At 40.0% G+C, this 19,994-nt stretch overlaps 2 protein-coding genes across 4 annotated transcripts; both read right to left on the bottom strand.

Moving 5' to 3' along the window:
- Positions 1–3,353: 3,353 nt before the first annotated feature.
- dbnlb (drebrin-like b) lies at positions 3,354–11,871 on the bottom strand. Of its 3 annotated transcripts, XM_053419846.1 has the most exons (15): positions 11,670–11,871; positions 9,693–9,748; positions 9,366–9,478; positions 9,202–9,276; positions 8,481–8,630; positions 7,889–7,966; positions 7,068–7,219; positions 6,934–6,988; positions 6,639–6,710; positions 6,296–6,419; positions 5,273–5,389; positions 4,888–4,962; positions 4,606–4,664; positions 4,434–4,521; positions 3,354–3,880 (listed from the first exon to the last, which is right to left on the bottom strand). In XM_053419846.1, exons 1-15 carry the CDS (start codon positions 11,750–11,752, stop codon positions 3,744–3,746), a joined length of 1,434 nt encoding a protein of 477 aa, XP_053275821.1. In that variant the 5' UTR covers positions 11,753–11,871; the 3' UTR covers positions 3,354–3,743. The 3 variants fall into 3 exon arrangements, with proteins under 3 accessions (XP_053275821.1, XP_053275822.1, XP_053275823.1); XM_053419847.1 differs by lacking the exon at positions 5,273–5,389 and having other exon boundaries at positions 11,670–11,869; XM_053419848.1 differs by lacking the exons at positions 4,888–4,962; positions 5,273–5,389 and having other exon boundaries at positions 11,670–11,869.
- Positions 11,872–13,758: 1,887 nt separating this feature from the next.
- On the bottom strand, positions 13,759–19,656 carry ube2d4 (ubiquitin-conjugating enzyme E2D 4 (putative)). Its single transcript, XM_053419849.1, has 7 exons — positions 19,356–19,656; positions 18,003–18,066; positions 17,826–17,857; positions 17,660–17,737; positions 17,404–17,509; positions 16,531–16,624; positions 13,759–16,439 (listed from the first exon to the last, which is right to left on the bottom strand). The coding sequence occupies exons 1-7, from the start codon at positions 19,377–19,379 to the stop codon at positions 16,394–16,396; spliced, it is 444 nt and encodes a 147-aa protein (XP_053275824.1). The 5' UTR covers positions 19,380–19,656; the 3' UTR covers positions 13,759–16,393.
- Between the last annotated feature and the right edge of the window lie 338 nt (positions 19,657–19,994).

Here is a 19,994-nt window from a genome sequence, read left to right as displayed (position 1 = left end):
AATGTGTGTTTCTGTGTAGCCGGTACAACTGGGAGTACTTGACCAGTCTCCCAGGAGCACAGGAAGCTGCCCAGTCCCTCCATCTCTCTGTGCTCTTCACTCTTCACTCCGCCCAGCACCACGTTCCTGTTTAGTTTGCTGGGACAATACACCATCCCACCGTTATTACATAAACACTCATTCATTAGCTGTCCCACTGATATCCCTGACAAACACAGATCATATCACAGCATGTCTTTTTGGTGGTTTGCTTGAAAAATCAATTTGTATAGATTTTCCTCTGTAGCACTGTGTACTCCCCGTTTATTTGTATTCTCTGTCTTGACACTGTATTGGAATATTTATGTCACCAGAGAAGTGCTACCAGGGAGGTAAACAGATAAGCAGAAGGGTGTTGGACATGAATTGACAATGAATTTATTAGCTGAGTAAACACTTTCTCTAACTTGTCAGAGATTTTAGTCTTTACATTTCAAAGAAGAGGCAAAGACCCTACTTTTTTAAACTGGTTTCTACTGACCATTGTCTGAAATATAGTGACTAAAAATATAATGCCAGATTAATGCAGAATCAGCTTTTTCCACTTCAGTGGCGTGTGGGTAAAGAACATCATATTTGTCTGTACTGTTAGTTATGAGTCAGAGGGCGATGTCTCTAATTTCCCTGTTCCTCATGGCCACACCAGTGACCTCAGAGGGCATCAGGGTCAAATGACTTGCCTTCATGTTTGATTAAAGAGGAAAGTTGTTTTATCAGAGTTTAAAGTAGTAAGATTTATGAGTGACAGTTATAAAGGAACACCAGATGGAATTTGCAGTGAATATGATTAAAAATATTTAAAAGAGATTCAAATAATTGAATTTTATACATTTTTTTGTTTTCACTCTTGAAGGTCGAATTTCAGACTTACCGTGTTTTCCCTCTAAAACTACGCATCTTATGAGAAAAACACTGTTGTGCCAGAAAGCCGCGCTCAACACTATCCACATTTCCTCCCCATGTTTTTCGAACCTGCTCAAAAAGGGGAAACCCTTTCGGCCATCTGCTGTGGATAGAATGTGACATTTCAAAAAATGATTAGCATCTAAATGTCAAATGAACCTAGAATCTACAGACTGTCCAAATATCGGAGGGAGTTTTTGTTCTCTTTGGTTTGATAGATATGAAACTCGTTTTGGTTTTTGAGTACTTTTTGAGTGTCAAGATGATGATTTACGCTCTCGGCACTGCTCCTGTACAAAGATGTAATGTAGCTGACAAGCTGGGTTACCCGTGATTCGATATTTGATTTATTTGCAAACATCAGGCGTGTGTTGAGAAATAATTTATTGAGTGTTTATGTCATAAGGTTTTATGAGAGAGGTGCTTTTATTCCAGGTAACTGCAAATCTCTTGAGAAAGATTCTATCTCACATAACAATTGTAGAGACGATGAGCAAAAACATGAGAAAAAATCCCCAGCGATTCATTTCAGACTTTCACTGACATAAACACACAAGGTTGAGGTGAGGGCAGAGCAGTGTAAATGAGAACATGAGGAGAAAATATTGTGAATAAAACATATTTCCTGTCTAAGTGAGTCACTTTCCTGGGAACAATCCTTTAATGTTTCAACGGGCTGATCTGATTCCCGTCACAGTGAGAGACAGTCACTTTCTGGGTCAGACACTAGAGTTTCCCACAATATATGGATTTTAAAACGGTGGCTTCTTGTTTTAGGGTTCAAAACAAAGGGACAGAAGATCTGTAATCATTTAAATCAGAGATGTAAAGGGTGAGAGTAAATGTTTCTGGATGGTGTAGGTGTATGTGGAAAGTATCCCTGAAACTAAGACCAGATCACAGTTTGATTCATTTTGTGCAAAGCAAAAAAATAATTTGTTTGAGCAAAATTTCTGTTCTGATTCCATACATGATTAGATATTATTTAGGGAGAATTTAATGTTAGTCAGGGTCATTAAACCCTCTGGTTATCATCGCACAAAATGAGAATTATAACAGAGAACTTTATTGAAATGAATGTAAATTTAACAAAGACGCTTATAAATTACAACGCATAAATGGAGATTGTTGTTTAATATTAAGTGTTAATTAATAAAATTGTGTTCATTTTTTTTTTTGTATTTGTCCTTTCAACTCAGGGGAAATCTATTGTGACATCTTAAAGAGCTCTAACCTGCCTGACATGACTTTATGTAGATACACTCTCATGTGAGTGTGAGGATGGGACATACCCCCAGTGAATAATGTGAAAAGGACAGAACAAGTGGGTCTGTGTGATTTGAGTGGAAGGAGCCGGCAGAGGTCAAAATAACCAGAAATCTCATGTGTGTACATCGTTTTGTAATTATAAATATTTAATTCATTTGTCGGACACATCCTTTCTCATTCACTTCAACAGAGTGAAGGATGTGGGCAGAGGTTAAATCAGATGTTTCGTGTGAAAATGAAACTTATACCTCAGGTAAATTCCCCCGTCTGTTGTCTAATTCCAGGAAACTGATTGTAGAACACACACATATAGTCTGTGTATATACGTCTAAGTTCCTGTTAGACTTCTCTTTTCTGAGATGTCTGCAGCCGACACCAGATGTGACCGCTTAGAAACGATAAGAAATACAAGTTTATTTATTTTTTTTAATATGAAGAACGTGTGTGCATTACAATAGACTCTGGAAAAACAAACATGAACAATGCAGCGGATCCATTATGCCCTTTTTCTATTCGTGATTGATATCAATGTTTCTTCTTGTCGACTGACCTAAAGCTTTAAAAGAACAAGAATTTACTTCCGAGATAAAAACAGTGAACTTGCATAACTTTGTCAAATGTTAAAATGACACCAAGCACTTTTCAATACCACTCATTATGGCACCGCAATATCATACATCACTCTTTGAGATCTGAACTGAGCGACACTAATGTTGACTTAATGTGCTCCTCTCTTCAGCTTGTCCCTGAAAAGTTTAATATGTTGAAATGATTTGGTTCAAACGAGGACTTGAAATGAAAACAAACCGTTGCAGACTCACGGTTTGAGGGAGCTTAACTTTTTTTTGCATCCCCCACTAAAAGTCACCCGGAGCACAGCAAACATCATCAGGGTTTTTTTTTCTTCTTAAATATTCACTTCAAACACAGTCAGGTCAGTACAACAGGGTTTGAAATCCACACAGAATGCAAGTTAAATCGCATTAAAGAACAAAAAGGAAAATTCAGTCTCCTGGTAAAGAAAGGCAAATCAAGGCAAAAGATTACACTGTAGCTGGTACCACCATTTTAGATTTTTCTTCCTGAAATGTACAGGCGCATACAAGTAAAAACTAAATAATACCTCAAATAGAACTGAAGTGCTTTTCAGCTCTCTACTGAATTTAAGACTGAACAAAGGCGGATACTGTACTCCATCACATTTACAGGTAAAGACTCAATTTAGGGAGAGTAGGAGGGAGTTGTGATCAGTCTACGGGTTTTCACAAATCCATAAACTAAGCCAACAGTTTCTTCCAACATCAATAATTCAATGGCATTTCTTTCTTGATTTAAGAGAGATTTCAAAAAATTCTGGCCTACAACTACCATCTGTTCATTGGTCCGTGATGTGGCGGCTTGTTTGCTCCATTTCGGCCTGATCGCTTTTGTGCGAGGACAGACGTTGCTGTGTTGTTCTGTTGCAGAGGTCCTCTGAGGCTGTCAGTGGGATGATCTGTGTGGGTCGGGCGGGGAGCAGGGAGGGCTCTGGGCTAGATGAGCTCCACGTAATTGGCTGGAAACATTCCAAAATGGCCGTCAGGGCTATAGCCTCGCCACCAGCCCTCGTCTATCATCTCGATCCCGGCGATGAGGTCTTCGGGATCGAACGAGATTTCTGTGTCATCAGCTAAAGCAGAAAAAGAGCAGAACAAGTATTACATACAAGTTCAAACATTACAAGTAAATAACATCTTATTTCTATTTTAAGCAGAGATTCACTTGATTATAATTCATACATTGAAAGAAATATGAACTAGTACAAAACCTGGAGTGCATACCTCTGCTAAGGCTAATGCTCAATGGAGCCATGTTAAAGTAAAAAAAAAAAAATCTGGATCCACCCAATAGGTTCTTACTTATAAATAAAAATCGGTGAAAAACAATTACTACCACTGCCATTATTTCAACAGTAGTTTACAGTATTGACTGAATGGCACTCAATACAGCGCATATCTCCGCCAAGGCCCAAAAGTCCCCTTAAATTCAATGGAGCTGCACTAATCTCCTTTCACTCATATCAGTCCTGAAAACATGCATATTTGTTTAAAATCAAAACCCATGAATTATTCTCTGAGAAAAGAGTGTATAAGTTAAAAACATCCTCGTCATCTGCCCCCTGACGCTGATCCGCACCAAAAAAGAAATGGTTCTACCCTGACACATAATAAAAAAAACCTTACCAGCCTGATAGTCATACAAGGCTCTGGCACAGACGCCTTTGTCAGAGGACTCCTCAGGAGTCGCCTCATATGAGCTAGTCTCCTCCACCTGGGAGAGAAATGAGGTCAGGTTGTGTTTCAATTTGATTTTGTTTGAAGGGAACTGATTACTAAAATGTAAGTAAACAAGCACCTGAGCAGGCTCTTCAAACGCCGTCTCCTGGACAGAAGAGCTGACAGCTGGTGCCTCCTCTGGAAAGAGAGAACAATGTCAGTATGATACTGTCTGAGCTGAGCTGTTCCTCTACCAGCAGGTGGCAGCAGCAGCTGATCCCGGCAGCACAGTTTAGCTGGAGGGAATAACACAGTTGGTTCTTATAAACAAAGTGCAAACTGCATTTTTATAAGAAGCAGATGGGAGGGTTGCAGGGATGATGATAACACTGAGGTGGGTGATGTGTGAAATGGGCCCCACCTTTCAACTGCTCCTGGGGGGCTGCCTCTTGCTCATCATACTCACACCTGGACTGTCCATCATCCACATCAGGCTCTTATCACCCAAAACACAAGCACAGACATGCATGTACACAGAGGAACACGATCACAAGTCCACACAGGCGGGAAACCACCACCAGTCTCAGACATGCAGGCATGTTTCACTCAGGGAGGAACAAAAACCCACAGTACTCTCCACGATTCTTATGTATACAGAAAGAACACTGAATGGAAATATACCACATGATGAAGTTCATGATCATGAGGAAAATTACTATGATGACAAACAAGAATAACAATGACAAAAGAGAGCTTTTAGTTTGACTGTGTATGCATTTGTGTGTGTGTGTGTGTAAAGCGCACACCTGTAGCATGGACAGGAGAGGCGGAGCCTGCTGGCACAGGCGAAGCTTGGCGCTGAGGTGAGCTGGCTGGCTCATGTTCAAAAGCTGGCTTAGAAAGAAACGGGCTTTGCAGACGCCCTGATCAGAGACACACAGGGAAGCCCCAAACCATGCAAAATATGGACGAGAGAGAGAAAAACAAAAGAGCAGACAGGGTGAGCAGAAAAAGAGAAGACACCATGATGGAGACACCGCGTTAAGTATGACTATGAGACAACTAAGCCGTTTTCAGACATGACCTCCGGGTAAAATCTGGAGAATTGGCTAAGGAGTTTACCCGCAGTTTGCCTTTCACACATGCACAACACAGTGGGAGGTTTCCTGCACAGACGAGTTGACAACATCAGCAAATCCTCTGCATTATTCAGGCAAGAGGTGGAGCAGCCGGGTGCAGCAGACAGAGGCATGAAGTGACGTATTAACTCTGCTGCGTAGATCATGTGATTTTGTTTACTGCACCCAGACACAGTCGTCAGCTCTTATCACCAAAAACTCTCTTGACATCTTCGTCAGTGTTTTCTACCTGCGTCACCGCTTTCTCACCGGGAGACATTTGTTTTCTTTTAGTTTGTTCATTTTTTGTGTCTGTTGTGTGTTAGAAGCGTCATCAACCCCCTCACTTGCTCGTAGTGAATCCAGCAGAGATTCCCTGCTGTTTTCACACATACTTCTCCCGGATTTCTACGGACTCTATACAAGGAGGCCAGGCGGATAAAGTCCTTAGAAACTGTGGAGCGTCTCACTCGGTCATTTGTGTTAACACATGCGCCTCTTCCGGAGAAAATACAGAGGAACTGCAGAGTTGAGTGCATGTCTGAAAGCAGCTCTAGATACTTGATGGAAAGTTAAAGCTAAAGGTTGGCATTGGTAGCCACTGCTACCTGACAAGAGAGGCTACAAGAGCCTCACAGAAATGTAGGAGAGGCGTTGGCATTTAAAGCAAACATTTATATGCCGAGGTCACTGTTAGCATCTGCATGTTACCTGGCTGGGGGCTGACAGGGGCAGCTGCGGGGACGTCTGGCTCAGCCGGAGCGATTCCCCTCTCTCTCTGCTTAAACATCTCTCTAGGGTTCATAGCACGCTGAGAGATGAGAGAAGCAGCCTCCTGGGAAAGAAGCAAACAAATCATACGTACAATAAGCAACTATTTGTTTTTTTTATGTGGCGGAAAAGAGAGTTGACTGTGTCTTATGGAAAGAGGCCATGCAATAAAGACAGGTGAGTGAGGTTGAGCTTAAAAGAGACAAACTGTTGTCTTGAGAAAGATAAGAAAAAGAAAAACAGTTTGGCCAAAGAGAGATCACTTTCAGGGAGGGGAACTCACGTTGGCCTTCTCCAGAGATACACCTCTCTTGACTGATTTCCTCTGCACTGCTTCCTTCTCCTCCTGCTCCTCCTGATGACGTTGACATCATTGTTTGCACTGCTGATATTCGCTACCTTCCTGACTTAAGCGTTTACAAGATGCTTGCGCTACTGACACTTACTCAACTATCAACATAATCATAGAAAAAAAAATCTTGGCCCTCGTCTCAATCACATCAGTTCATCATCTCAGTGTCAAGTTAAATCACAGTTGAAACCCATTAAATCAAAATGTGATCATGTCAGAAACTCACCCAGCGATGCTTCTCCATCTCTTTGCTGTCGGCCTCCTGCTTCTGCTGGCTCTTCCTATTATACAAACGGTAATTTAGAATTGAGAAATATTGTCTGAAACTCAACCAGAAGGTTTTTCCTAGTTGCCACCTACTTTTGATGATCGATTTGAGAGGACTTCTCCTTGTCCCTCGTCTCCCTCACAACCGCCTCCTTGGCCTCGCGGTCTTTCCTCTCTTTCTCCAGCTGCTGGCGCTCCTCGTCTGCCCTGCGCCGGTCCTCCAGGCGACGTTTCTCCTCGTCTTTCTAAAAGCCAAACAGACCAGCCAGGTCAGCTTTGAGTTATGATTTTGGCAAATATTTTAGTAAAATGTGGCAAAAAATAATTCAGTGCAGGGGAAATACTAAGAAATGAATTAATATGTTCAATTCAATATGAAACTGAAGTGGGTCAGAGGACTTCAGCTGCATAGGAGGTCCTTCAGTGTGGTCCAGGACACATTAGTGCTAAAAGAAGGTGGCTTCATCAAAGTCCACCTCCAAATGTGGTCTGAGTGATCAGATCTTAAATGTTTCCTCAATGCTTCTTGGGAGCCTTTACACCTGATCACTCCAGATGGATGTTCTGACACCCAGTCTGAATGGAGTATCGGTGAAAGCTGCGCTGCTCAGCAAAAACTTTAAAATGGCAAAGTTACAATCAAGCTTTATGCTGACTATAGTTACATTGTTTGTCATTTACCTAAAATCCTTTTGAAAAACCATAATTAGGGAGTTTTTTTTATCCACAAAGTATTATGGATGTTTGAACATTGCAAATATTTCTTGAATGTTAAATCGTTACATATACATTTGATCTTGCATAAAAAACTTGTTTCTTAAGAAGTGTTTGTTTTTAAACTTCAGGTTCTTTTCACACTGTCTCAGAGGGGAAGTTCAGTCAGAGTTAATTGAACCTAACTTCAATGAGCTTACCTCTGCCTGAGCCCAGAAGTTGTCTTTATTGGTCTTCCTGATTTCAGACATAGCATTGGTCTTTTGGTACACTGACCCCTGCAGGGAGGAAAATATTATTTAGTATGATTGGGTAAACATGACAAGACAGTTTTCCAAAACAAGTAAAAAAGATTTGTCTGTTTGACTAATTCATAAAAAACCATACATACACATTATGTTTCTTTACATGGTTTCAAGTGTTTTTTTTAATTATTATTATCTTTTAACAGCTACGCTCAGATAACAACCAATGATTTCTTTCTCTCCTAAAAGAAGTAAAATGAAAAAGAAAAGAGAAAAACTAAAAAAATGTTTTTAGTTTAAAAATTTGTTTTTTTGGTATGCTAGTACATTGGCATTTCTAAATGTTTTGCTTCAGTGTGTTTGAAAAAATCTGTTTTCAATGGTAAAAATCCTGGCTTACAGAGAATGGAAAGCCATAACATAGAGAAAATAAATAAACTCAAAGACATATCAAATGTCCCCATGTTTTGAGATTAGGGAGCCACGTTATAATTTAACCCAGAGTTTATCTTATCCGTCGAACACAAGCAAACAGGCGAGTGCATACCACAGGACCCTGAGGACCACTGTCCTGGAAGCGGCTGGAAGTTTCTTTGTGGAAACTGTAGTTGGCTCCTGAGGCTTTGCCCACTTTTTGCATGATCACCTCGGGTTCCACATCCTCCTCTGCTCTGGCATTTATTGTGACATGAGCCCCCTGAAACAGCACAAAATGTAAGTTCCTCTTCATACACGAGCAATCACCAGTTGGTGTTATCTCAGTTACTGCCTGCACCACCAGGTGGCTTGTTTACATGCTCTGTCTGCTGGTATAATATGACATTGACCCTACTCATTCAGCTGCTGCATTATTCCAATAATTGCCTACACCATGTTAAATGCTACTTTCTCCAGTCTTTGTTAACAATAATAGAAATTTAAATGGATTTAAATCTACAATCAAAATCTAGTATGGTACTCGATAGAGTCGTTTTTTTTCATAGATATCAATTGCCCACATATGTCTGATTATTTTCAAAATCCATGAAATTCTTCAGTGTAAATAAAATGCCAAAACTCACAATGTTAAGAAAAAGGAAAATAGGTCATGGATCTGCCCCCTAATCTGGATCTGTACTAAGGTTTAATGGGTTCTTAATTGGTCATGCCCCAACCCGCCACAAAATTTCATGGAAATTGTTTGAGTAGTTTGGGTGAAATCCTGCTAGCAAACATACAAACAGATGAAAACATAACCTCCTCTGCTGAAGTAATAAAAGCGGTGTTACCCTGAGAAAATTGCCCATGGAGCTGACATGATTTGCACATAATCCTTTCCTGGAGTCATTCACTCCTTCCCCAGTCTGAAACACAAAGAATTGTTCTCCAAGTTGCAGGATGGCCACAGCAAAGCAGACAAATAAATGAGCAAATTGTTGAGTGCAGCACTAACCCAGTTGATGAGGACATATTTAGGAAGCCCAGAGTTTGGATCCTCCACCCGGCAGAAAGCATACATCACTTTTCCACTGTTGAGCTCCTCAACCAGCTCCTCCAGGCCTCCATCTGATGCATAAACATTGTGGAAAAAGTCAAATGGTTTCTGTGGTCGGTTTTGTAACTGTGGACATTTCTTCCCTCTTACAAATGGCAGGGTGAGACAGCGGAGGCAAGCGATCCTTTTGTGCTCATATTACAGTACTGCAGCGGTTTGCTGACAATGAAATTCCTGAACATGTCTGATATTATTGAGTTAAAAAGTGTCCACTCAGTTACTCACCTCCTTTTTCTGCCAGGCGGATATCATTACTGTTGCCCTCATAAGTGTACAAGGCCCTGGAGGAAACATCAGATAAATACCCTCTTAAACAGAGGACACTGACTGACGGAGAACTTTTTCCAATGTTGATATGCATCTTGTCACAATAAACCAAACAATAGATGTTTTGTAAACCCATTCAAGCTTTTCTAAACAAGATACATTATGCAGATGAAGTATGGTTGTATAAATATACTTAAGTACAGAAGTGGTTTTTAAATCCGATTTTACAGCAGCCGTATCAGTAAACTTTACAGGTTGTGTGGCCTGCCCCAGTGAAGAGATCAGTCACTTTTCCTTCCTCTTAAATGCAGTATGAAAATGACCAGGGACTCGCAGTTTGAGAATAGCTGGATCCTTATTTAATGCTGAGCCATTATCATATTTTCATTCCATTTGATGTTTGAATGGGCCTAATAGCTTGTTTAGGTTAGAGATGGATGATGGAGGATTTTCTTTCTCTGTAGTAACTTGTAAGAAAATACCAGAATATCACATTGATCAACAGATGATGCTGACATGCACTGACAGCATAGGCAGGGTTAGGCAAATCCATGAATGGCATTATGGCAATTTTGTTAATCTTATATTGCCATAATCCAATTCATGACCCATTCATGACTATAAAGGAGATACTGCTCTAATCTAATGCCTCAGGAGGAGGATTTTTTATTGATATTACGAATATTAGCTATTCACATCTTTGGTTCACATTTCATAGAAATAATATATGCATTTATGATTTGGCCTAAGATTAGTGCTGCACAGAAGAACCACTTGACCTGTCACATAACAAATAGAACCTAGACTTGGGCTTGAGATACACTAACATGATGGGCACAGTAACACCGAATATTAGCGCAAGGGGCTGGACAGTATAAATGTCACATGATTATAATTTATTTTAAGTTTCAAGACTGATTTTAGCTCCCGAGTGAACATTTTACTCTCGTCTTAGGTGAATGACAAACTTTTTCCTGATATGAGGTAAAACCACCATGTGTGATAGCCCCTCACTATGCTTGCACAATGCGGAAGCAATATATCAATATATATTGAACCTCTGTTGTTTTACTATTGATGAAAATTACATTTTGATTAATATTGATATTATTTTATTGCCTAGGTCTATTGGAGAACAAGCTCAGCGGCCATAAACAGTCCATTTCTTCTGATCGATACGAGGGGTGCAGTACATCCAATCACAGGCAGTGAAGTAGAACTCACTGGCTTAAACTAAACTAATCACTTTAATGTCTCATCTTTATATGTAACCCTTTCAGATGAGATATAGAGAGAGACCCTGTGGTGGTTCGGGTTATTTGACTGAGAGAAGACTGTCAGACTCTCATAACATGAATGTGGGGCAGGAACTCCCTGGGCAATATCTGCCTCGGATTAATTACCTCAGGTCATTATTAAACACCGCAGCTTTCCTCAGCAGGTTCAATATGAACCTTGATGCACAGAGGAAGTCTCTAGATTTGACTTTCACACATTAGTCACTCACATTCGCTGATTTACAACCAGGAAGTGAGTGAACTGGTTGAAGCTGCCAGCAACTTGTTTAGTCTCATTTCAGGACAGACAAGCTTGTTAACAAAACAAGAAGATGCACATGACGCATGGAGGATACTTCTCCATGTGTTGGTTGGTAAGTGGAGCCAGCTAATGTTAACTAATGTTACTAGCTCACCTCCAACAGAGGGACAGTGACTGTGAGAAGCCCCCTTGTAAATTAAGCGTATTCCAGTTAGCGTAATGGCTGGTTTAGTTAAACTGGAGTGTTGTGGTTAACCGGGTCACAGGTTAAGTTCATCTCACGTTAGGTTAACTTAACTACTTATCGACTGGCTCTGCGCTAGCCATCGCTTCAGCTAATTCAATAGCTCCTTCGCAGGGCTAACACTGCTGTTGTTGAAAGATGCTGCTTCTTACCAGTTGGTGCTGGATTTTTCATCCACCACTTCTTTGAATGCTGCCGTTAACGCTGGGCCATTTTTGCTGAGGTTGACTGCCATCGTTCTGCTGAGTACAGCTAGCCTGCTAGCTATCCGGGATGCGCCCTTCCTACCGAGGGGAGGAGCGGCGAGGATGATGCTGACTTTCAGCTGAGCAGGAAGCTGGTGTAGCTAGCGGTTAACTCGCAGCCAGGGTAGCCTTCATATGAGGCAGCGGGACATTCTGACAGGGCGGAGCTAGATTGTGTTTGGTTTATTACAAACTTGTATGTGAATACAGGGACATGACGTGACACATGCAATGTAAAACCATACAGTAACGTCACACCATCATCCTCTAACCACGGGACAGTGCGTCCCGGGGTTAGAAAAAGGTAGAAGCGCCACGAAAAGCGGTCCGCCTCCTTTCCTGGGCAGGACTTCAACCACCATTGCACAATATCTAATACTATGTCAATTTAAAAATAAAACAGATAAAAAAACGAACAAAAATATATATATATTTAAAAGATATATATAAACTAAATTTAATTGAATAAAATATGAAAAAATAAAATTAAATAAAATTAAATATATATATATATTTTAATTAAATTAAAAAAAAATTAAAAAACTGCGCACGTCCTGCGCAGAATCCCATTGCGCACATCCTGCCAGAAGCCCATTGCGCACATCTTGCGGAGAACCGAACTGTGCACATCCTGCGCAGAAGACTACTGTGCACATCCTGCGCACAAGCCCATTGCGCACATCCTGCGCAGAAGCCCATTGCGCAGGACAGTTTTAAATTTAGATTTAACTTTTTCCTGGTTTTATAATTAATCAATTTAAATTCACATAGTGTAAGATATTTTGCAATTAATAGGTGAATGAAATCCTGCCAATTTTAGGTGTACAGTATATTACTGGCAAGAAGATGGGATAGAGTGGGACTCGAACCCGCGACACTCTTGATAAAGGACGAGCACTCTACCAACTACACCCAACCTGCTGATTTCCTTGAGGAACTAAATAAATTATGAAGATGGACAAATTATCGTGTGTGTGTGTGTCAGTGTCATTCTATGCTGCTTTTGATACACACTTCAGAGGAAATATTTTCTACTTTTCTACATATATTTGACAGCCTTAATAAAAAGTTACTTTTATATTTTTGGATTTTTTTCGATACTGAATGATTTAACATGCTTTAAAAACCTATTGTTAGAGAATAACCCAGTAGTTTCAACCTCGTTCTTATATGCCGTACAAGAATCACACTCTCCTGCTGCTTGTTTCCACCTGGATGGCTTCCTGGATGGCTCCCTGTGTCAGGCGGCGGCTCGCACAGAATTTGCGCTTCCGCCTCAGGTGTGTCCCTGAACTACACGCTGTGGTGATAGACTTCGGTTAGAGTCAAAGATGAATCAAAAAAAGATTAAATTATCAGGTGCACAATTCAGAAAGCACAGCAAAGTAGAGGAGGAGAAGAAATAACAATATAGAGGTAAGAATCACCCCGATTGTGGACATCATTTATGGGCATTTTTGTCGACATGACATGATATGCTATCAGTACAGCTGATTTCACACTCTTTTTATATTTTTTATTATATATTTTTATTGTTTTATATAGCTTACAATTTTGTCTGCCTGTGTGTGCATCTGTATACAGTCCAAAAGTTCTTCCTCCCTTGGGCGTCAACATTGCCAGGAATATGTTGGATACAGTTTGAAACATGTTTTTAATATGCATCATATCAACACTTTAGGACAATTAAAGTTTGGTTTTGGAATGTATGGCGTGGACGGCACCGCAGAAACCTTGCAGTACGGCCCGTTAAATCAAACACACCCTCCCTCACAGGCACGCTTTATGTCAATAGCAACTTTTTGTTGACCCCATGTGGATAAGAATTGTATCTACAGTGCATGAAGACATTTTCCCATCCTTATTTTTTCCGATTAATACATAATAAAAAAGGCCACTCACACCACCCTACTTTCACAACTACATAGGCTTCTAACTCGTGAGGCTTTTACCTAGAACCACATTGTGGAATAAAGAGACAGAAATGGCTGCAGACAAAGGTAAACCAAGATGAGCTTTATTCACGTCATGACAAGGTCAATAGTTAATCTTATGTAGGCTATGTGAGGACATATGGATGTTCATGGTGGCAGTTCAAGCACAAGTATTCCAGATTTTTAGGATGCATGTCAGCTGATCCTTCATTCAGAGAAAGCCAGGCGGAAACATTTCAACAACAAAAACAAAAGAAAATTTATACTGGTACTGTTCAAGCAGGTTTCCACATTTACTGATGAAATGATTGACCCATATGGGGGATATACAGCCCTGATAGCTAATTTACAGTTTATGACTCTGTGTATATACAAAAATGAGGGTTAAGGCTAAAATTTTTAGTCAGAGGTGTTAGGTGGATGAATTGTAACGAAATCCCTGATATCTTGCTAATGGCTGTGAGGAGGATTCTCCAGAGTGCAAAGCATGCCAAGCTGCCTAAAGAAACTCTACTGGGCACACTGGACAATGGAAGTCAATGCAACATCACCCAGATGATGAAATGAAGAGGCTGCATTCAGTCGGAACAGCTGGAAGATACCCTGCTTTCAAATAAATAAATAGCCAGATGAAGTCATGACAATGCTTAAAAAGTTTGAACTAGTACTATTACAGGCAAGTTATTTTTAAATTGTGGTCTGTCAGCAAAATGACTTTGTAACAGCATTTAGAGGATACATTTTTTAAATTGTTTTAATATATACTGTATTTCAGGATAACCTGATTTGACTTTTTTCTCCACAGTAGTTAACAATCATTACGATCTATATTCTGTGACTAAACCATTGGGTTAATTCTACAAGCAGATCTACTAATTTCATGCTTTACTATGCATTGTTCTGTCTGAAACCATTCAATAATGCCTCTATAGCAAAAAGAACTTATTCTCCTTTCAAACATCAAATAATTCCCTTTATATTGGCAGCATCAGCACATCATGAGCATGATTTAAAAAAAAATTGCATTTGCTAACTACTTAATCCAACACTCACAATGGGTTACATTAAAACTAATATGACAAATCACAATCCTGTTCACTTCTGGTAACATGAATGATTGAAACAAAAAACCCTAAAACTAAAGCATTTAAAGATACAATACAAAAGGTCACAAATGTATCACTTAGGCAAAACAGTTTTAGTGTGGATTATGTATCCCAAAAACAAAACAAAAACTTTTGCAGACTGATGGATTAAACTTAAGAAAAAACCTCACATCACCTGATACTTAAAGCATATAAAAATGTCATGGTAAGTTACCCAATTTGTTCACATCAAGTAACAAGACACATATGACTTCAAATTACTTGGCTCTGCAAAAAGTGATTCTGCTCAAATTCCTCATTTTGAGTGTAACTGACACCAGCTGTAGCCAAAGGCCATTTCATTTTTAGAAAAAGACTAGCATGTACATGTTCAACAGCATCATTAAACAGCCGTTCACATCCAAAGTGTTGTTCAAAATGGAAACAGTGACGAAAAAGAACTCAAAGACGAGTGAAAGAAGCCCTCTGTGATGAAATGACAACACAGACCACCAGGGCCTACATGCATTCAAAACCCCAGGAGTGCAGGGCACTATGTTTTTTTTTTTAGAAACCTGGTGATATGGGCCCTGGTCATTATTCTCAACATGGGTCACTGCATGTAAAGGCTGATGATTTGGTTAGATACCTGAGTAACTTTACTGAGGAGGCGGCATACAGTTTAGCTCTATGCCAAAGAGTAGCTATGTTCATAGCCACACAAGAAACAAGTCATACAACAGCAGTATTTTGTGCACTATGGACACCAGCCATGGGTGATTACTTATACAGGATATAAGGGCAATGACACCATGTCAGAAAAATGAATGTTGAAATTTGCCCCGTGGGGCACCACGATGGTGAGGCGAGGGCCAGCAAGCTCTTCCCAGCAGTTCCCTAATATCTTCAAACCAACTAAATACTGCCACGATATGAAATGCATTGAGTGATAAGAGACCAATCCTTCTTTGCGTCTTTCACATTGTTGCGGGGTCGAGACAGTTTGTGCCAACAGATCAGCTGCTGGTAATGGCACAGCACCATTTTGTGTTGAACAGGGAACATTCTGCCTCAATTGCACATACACCATTTGAAAGTAAGGACACAGAAAGGCCACTAAATACAAGGAGATATAGTAATAACAAGACATCCAGTGGGACACAGACAGTACCTCAGAAATGAAGGGACAGCCAATCTCCAAAATAATCAAACATTTTGTTTTCTGAGTAGCAAAAATGATATGACTCTTTGACAGTAACAATGATGCAAAGGAATAGCAACAATGACAGTGATGAATACAATAGCAGGAGAAACAGTTGAAAGTCTGAGTGTGGTGGCATGAACAGTGGTTAGTTTTCCAGTATTCCATCCGGAGGGCATAAGGAGCCCATCAGGTCCTGCTCAGCAGATCCATACAAGTCATGAAGGACAGCACATGGAAGCAGCTCAGCACACGGAAAGCCAGGTGGCACTGTACCTCATTGTATCGCTTCCTTCTCCAAAACGTGGGCTATTGTCTAGTTTATTTTTCCTCTGTTGCTTATTTGTCTCAAGTTACAAATCAAACGTGTTTATTTTGTTCTTGTTTGTATTTTGATCTCCCTGGCATTTTTCACATAGCATACTTCTGGGTCCATTCTCTCGCTAATTTGTTGTACCTGTAAAACACATGCAAAGTTTAGAAGTAATGTTTTAGCATAGTAAATATTTTAACTCCAAGATTATCAAATGCCAGTGTGTTACACTCACTTTTCCCTGTCAGCCTTGTATGTGTGGGCAATCTCTGGTACCAGTGGGTCATCCGGGTTCGGATCACAAAGAAGAGAGCAGATTGACAATAAAACTACGGAGGAAGGAATCAGAATGTTTGAATTAAAGATTGCAATAAATGGGGAAGAAATAGATACGACATTAATGAATGCAGGCCAATTTTTGTCAAACCTCCTTACACTAGTACAGTGATATTTTAGATAAATATGATAGTAGGGCCAGGCAATATTACAAAACAGAGTCAGTAAACACATGACCGAATAACTAGAACTGGTTATATGTTGCTACCTTGTGGATATCATTGTAATCATCAAACGTACATAGTAATTTTAATGTATCCTATTTAAAATATTAAACTGAAATACAAAACAAAAAAATTAAAGTCTATTTTAAGGTGTGAAATAATTAATCTAGCTGCTTTCAGACATGCACTGAATTATACAGATCCTCTGTATTTTCTCTACAGGAGTTGCGTGTCTGAACACAAATGGTCGAGTGAGACGCTCCACAGACTCTAGGGACTTTATCTACAAGGCCTCCTAGTATAATGTCCGTAGATATTCAGCAAACTGCACATAGACTTCGTAGCCAATTCACTATTACCCGCAGGGCATGTCTGAAAATGGCTCACGATACAAACCTGCTATGAACAATAAAGCAGCAACAACAAAGTCCAATCTAAAAGTAAGCACTTCCCCATGTCCCATTACGTTTAGCGAGTAGCATGAATTTCTGCCATTCATTTACTGGTGACAGAGTCAGTGCCCTTGTACTGTGCATGTCGGGTCAACATTAGACTTGTTTAATAAATAAAAGTCAACAGCGTTAGAAATGTCTTATATTATCTCTTACCTTTTGATACTGTAAGTGCAGGTGACCATTGTGATCTCAGTATATCCAGACAAATACTTCCATTGCTGTTGATATTAGGATGGTAAATTTTTGTGGTGAATGCAACCTGCGACAGAACAGGAAAAGATTGTTATACTTTTCCAGTGAAGCAAATTATGTTCACAGTAAATATAAAAGAAGACTATGATTGAATTTAAATGAGGTGGGACATGTGATGCCACAGCCGTAGTGACACTTAAGGCATACCCTTACTCACTTTGGGTGGTTTGAAGGGGTAATCTGTCGGGAAGTGGATGGTGAGGAAAAACACTCCGCCCTGATATGGGCTGTCACCCTAATTAAATAGAAATAGAAACAAGATAAGTTTTTCTACAGCCATTGGGATGCATAATTCAATTGTCGTAATCTTCAGAGTAACCTACCGGTCCCATTATTGTTGCCTGCCAATGAAACACTGAGGGACAAACGAGATAAATAATACATTAGTTTACATGTTGAGATGCAAACACTCCACTGTAATCTTAGAAATGTCTCCCTACATTACAATTAGAATTTTGGGTTCAAGCATATGCAGATGCAGCAATTTTCGAACTACTTACAATCCTCTCCGACTGGTCCAGCAGAGCACTGTGCAGGTGGGTCCCTCTGCAGATCTGACAGTTCCTAAAAATTACACAAATATAATAAGTCATCTTTGATGTACTGGTCAGTTGCAGTGTTGTCACAACTGTACTCTGATAAGAAATCATATTCATTTGAAATCAGTGCTGCAAAAATAAATTGTAGTTTCACATCTATTAGTATGTGGTTTTGGTAGTTTTAGTAGTAAGCAGTACTGAGTGAATATAATGATGCTAAAACCTCACAGCTTTGCTACAGAAATTTTCCTTTTTTGAAACACTATCGGACTTTAATAAACATAACTTCAGGCTTGATATGCAATGGGATAAACAAATTTGAGGAGGGGAATATAATGTCATGATCAACACTAAAATGAAGACAGGTAGCTATTACTATTAGACCTTTCAGTGGCTGTGATGTCTGTTTTCCAATCTATATTAATGGTGGTTCATGGACAGATGATTCCATAAACGCTTTAGTCATCAGTTCAGTTTTTCCATAAGGATATCGACTATGAAGGTCACAGAGATGAACAGAATCAAATTAAATAGGTTCTATAGAAATAACGAAAGCAAAACAATAATCTTATGTGTCAAATTCCATTTAATATATCCGAAATGAATGTCAACTTTCACCAAATCCCATTACACGCTCGTCATGAAGTGACAATGAGCACAGGAGGATTGGTTTGAAAAAGACATTAAGCTTGTTATTTAACATCTCTTGATAGGGAAGCCTATCTATCCTGTTATATAAATACACACCATGGCCTGCTCCACTGCCCCATTTGCCAATCCATATATGGCAACGCTGACACCAGGGTTCAATTTTGGCAACCAGCTGTCATTCAGCGATTAAACCCATCATCATCAGCAACAAGGATAGAGATAACGAGCTAGCAGTTCAATAACAAACGCTGTGCACGTCCACCCAGCAAACCACAGCTCATCCTAACCTTTGCTGAATGACTGCTAGCCTAGCGCCGCACTGGGACACGGCTGGTTTGGCTTAAGCTAGCCACTACGGTGCTAAGTTACGTCAGGAAAAAAACGAAAACACACATTGCACGTAAACAAGAGGCAGCTGTCACAACAACACGTCGGAGAGGTCCTTGTCGGCCTGCGTTAGTGTAGCAATGCACCAACAGGGCCAGCAGCGGCTAGCTCGTCTTTTGTCTCTGTGTTATTTTGAATATTAGCACAAAAAGCCAACACGGCTCAGGGGAGCTACACAAACAGCTAAACGCCACTGTTAATCGTCACCGACGCTCCAACGCTTTAAAAGCAGCTGGTTTGCGATGTGACTGACACAAAAAATAAATACACACTCACCTTCTGTATTCTTTTCAACGCCATTGCTCCTGTGGCTATGCTAGCTGGCCCGTTAGCTAACGGTTAGCACCTCACACATACAATTCGGCTTTTGTGGCCGTGCACTCTCAAGTCTCACTTCGGGTACGAGCGGGAAACCAAGTCTGACATACAGCTGGTTTGGAGCTTTTCGGTTTCTAGGTAAACGTTTGCGAGAAGAAGTGTTAGAGCTTGATCTTTCTTTAGACTGACACTGAACAACCAAGGGATTTAGCCTCTACTCTCATCGCTGCTCGTCTACGAGGTGTCTGACTGTCCAACTGCTGGGTAATATCGCGAGACTTCACGAAGAATCACAATTGCATATGTCATGGCTGTAGTCCTTAAGTAATTTATCTATTCATATTTCTACATGATCCATTTAACATGTATTCAAATTACACGCTTTTTTTCTATGCGTGCATACAATAAGCAAATACAATACATTTTGTGTCTGTTTACTGAAAGTTAAACATAATGCCATGAATCAGGTTTGATTTTACTTGTCAGTTGCAGTATTTCATAACAGCTCTACTCTTTGCAAGGGAATCACATGCATTTTACATGAAGTAATAGTTTAAAATCTATTCATAACAAGTACAAATAAGTACATATACTGTA

This window comes from Pleuronectes platessa, chromosome 4, assembly GCF_947347685.1.
Source record: "Pleuronectes platessa chromosome 4, fPlePla1.1, whole genome shotgun sequence".
Lineage (NCBI taxonomy): Eukaryota > Metazoa > Chordata > Actinopteri > Pleuronectiformes > Pleuronectidae > Pleuronectes > Pleuronectes platessa.
This window is presented reverse-complemented; position numbering and strand designations above follow the sequence as displayed.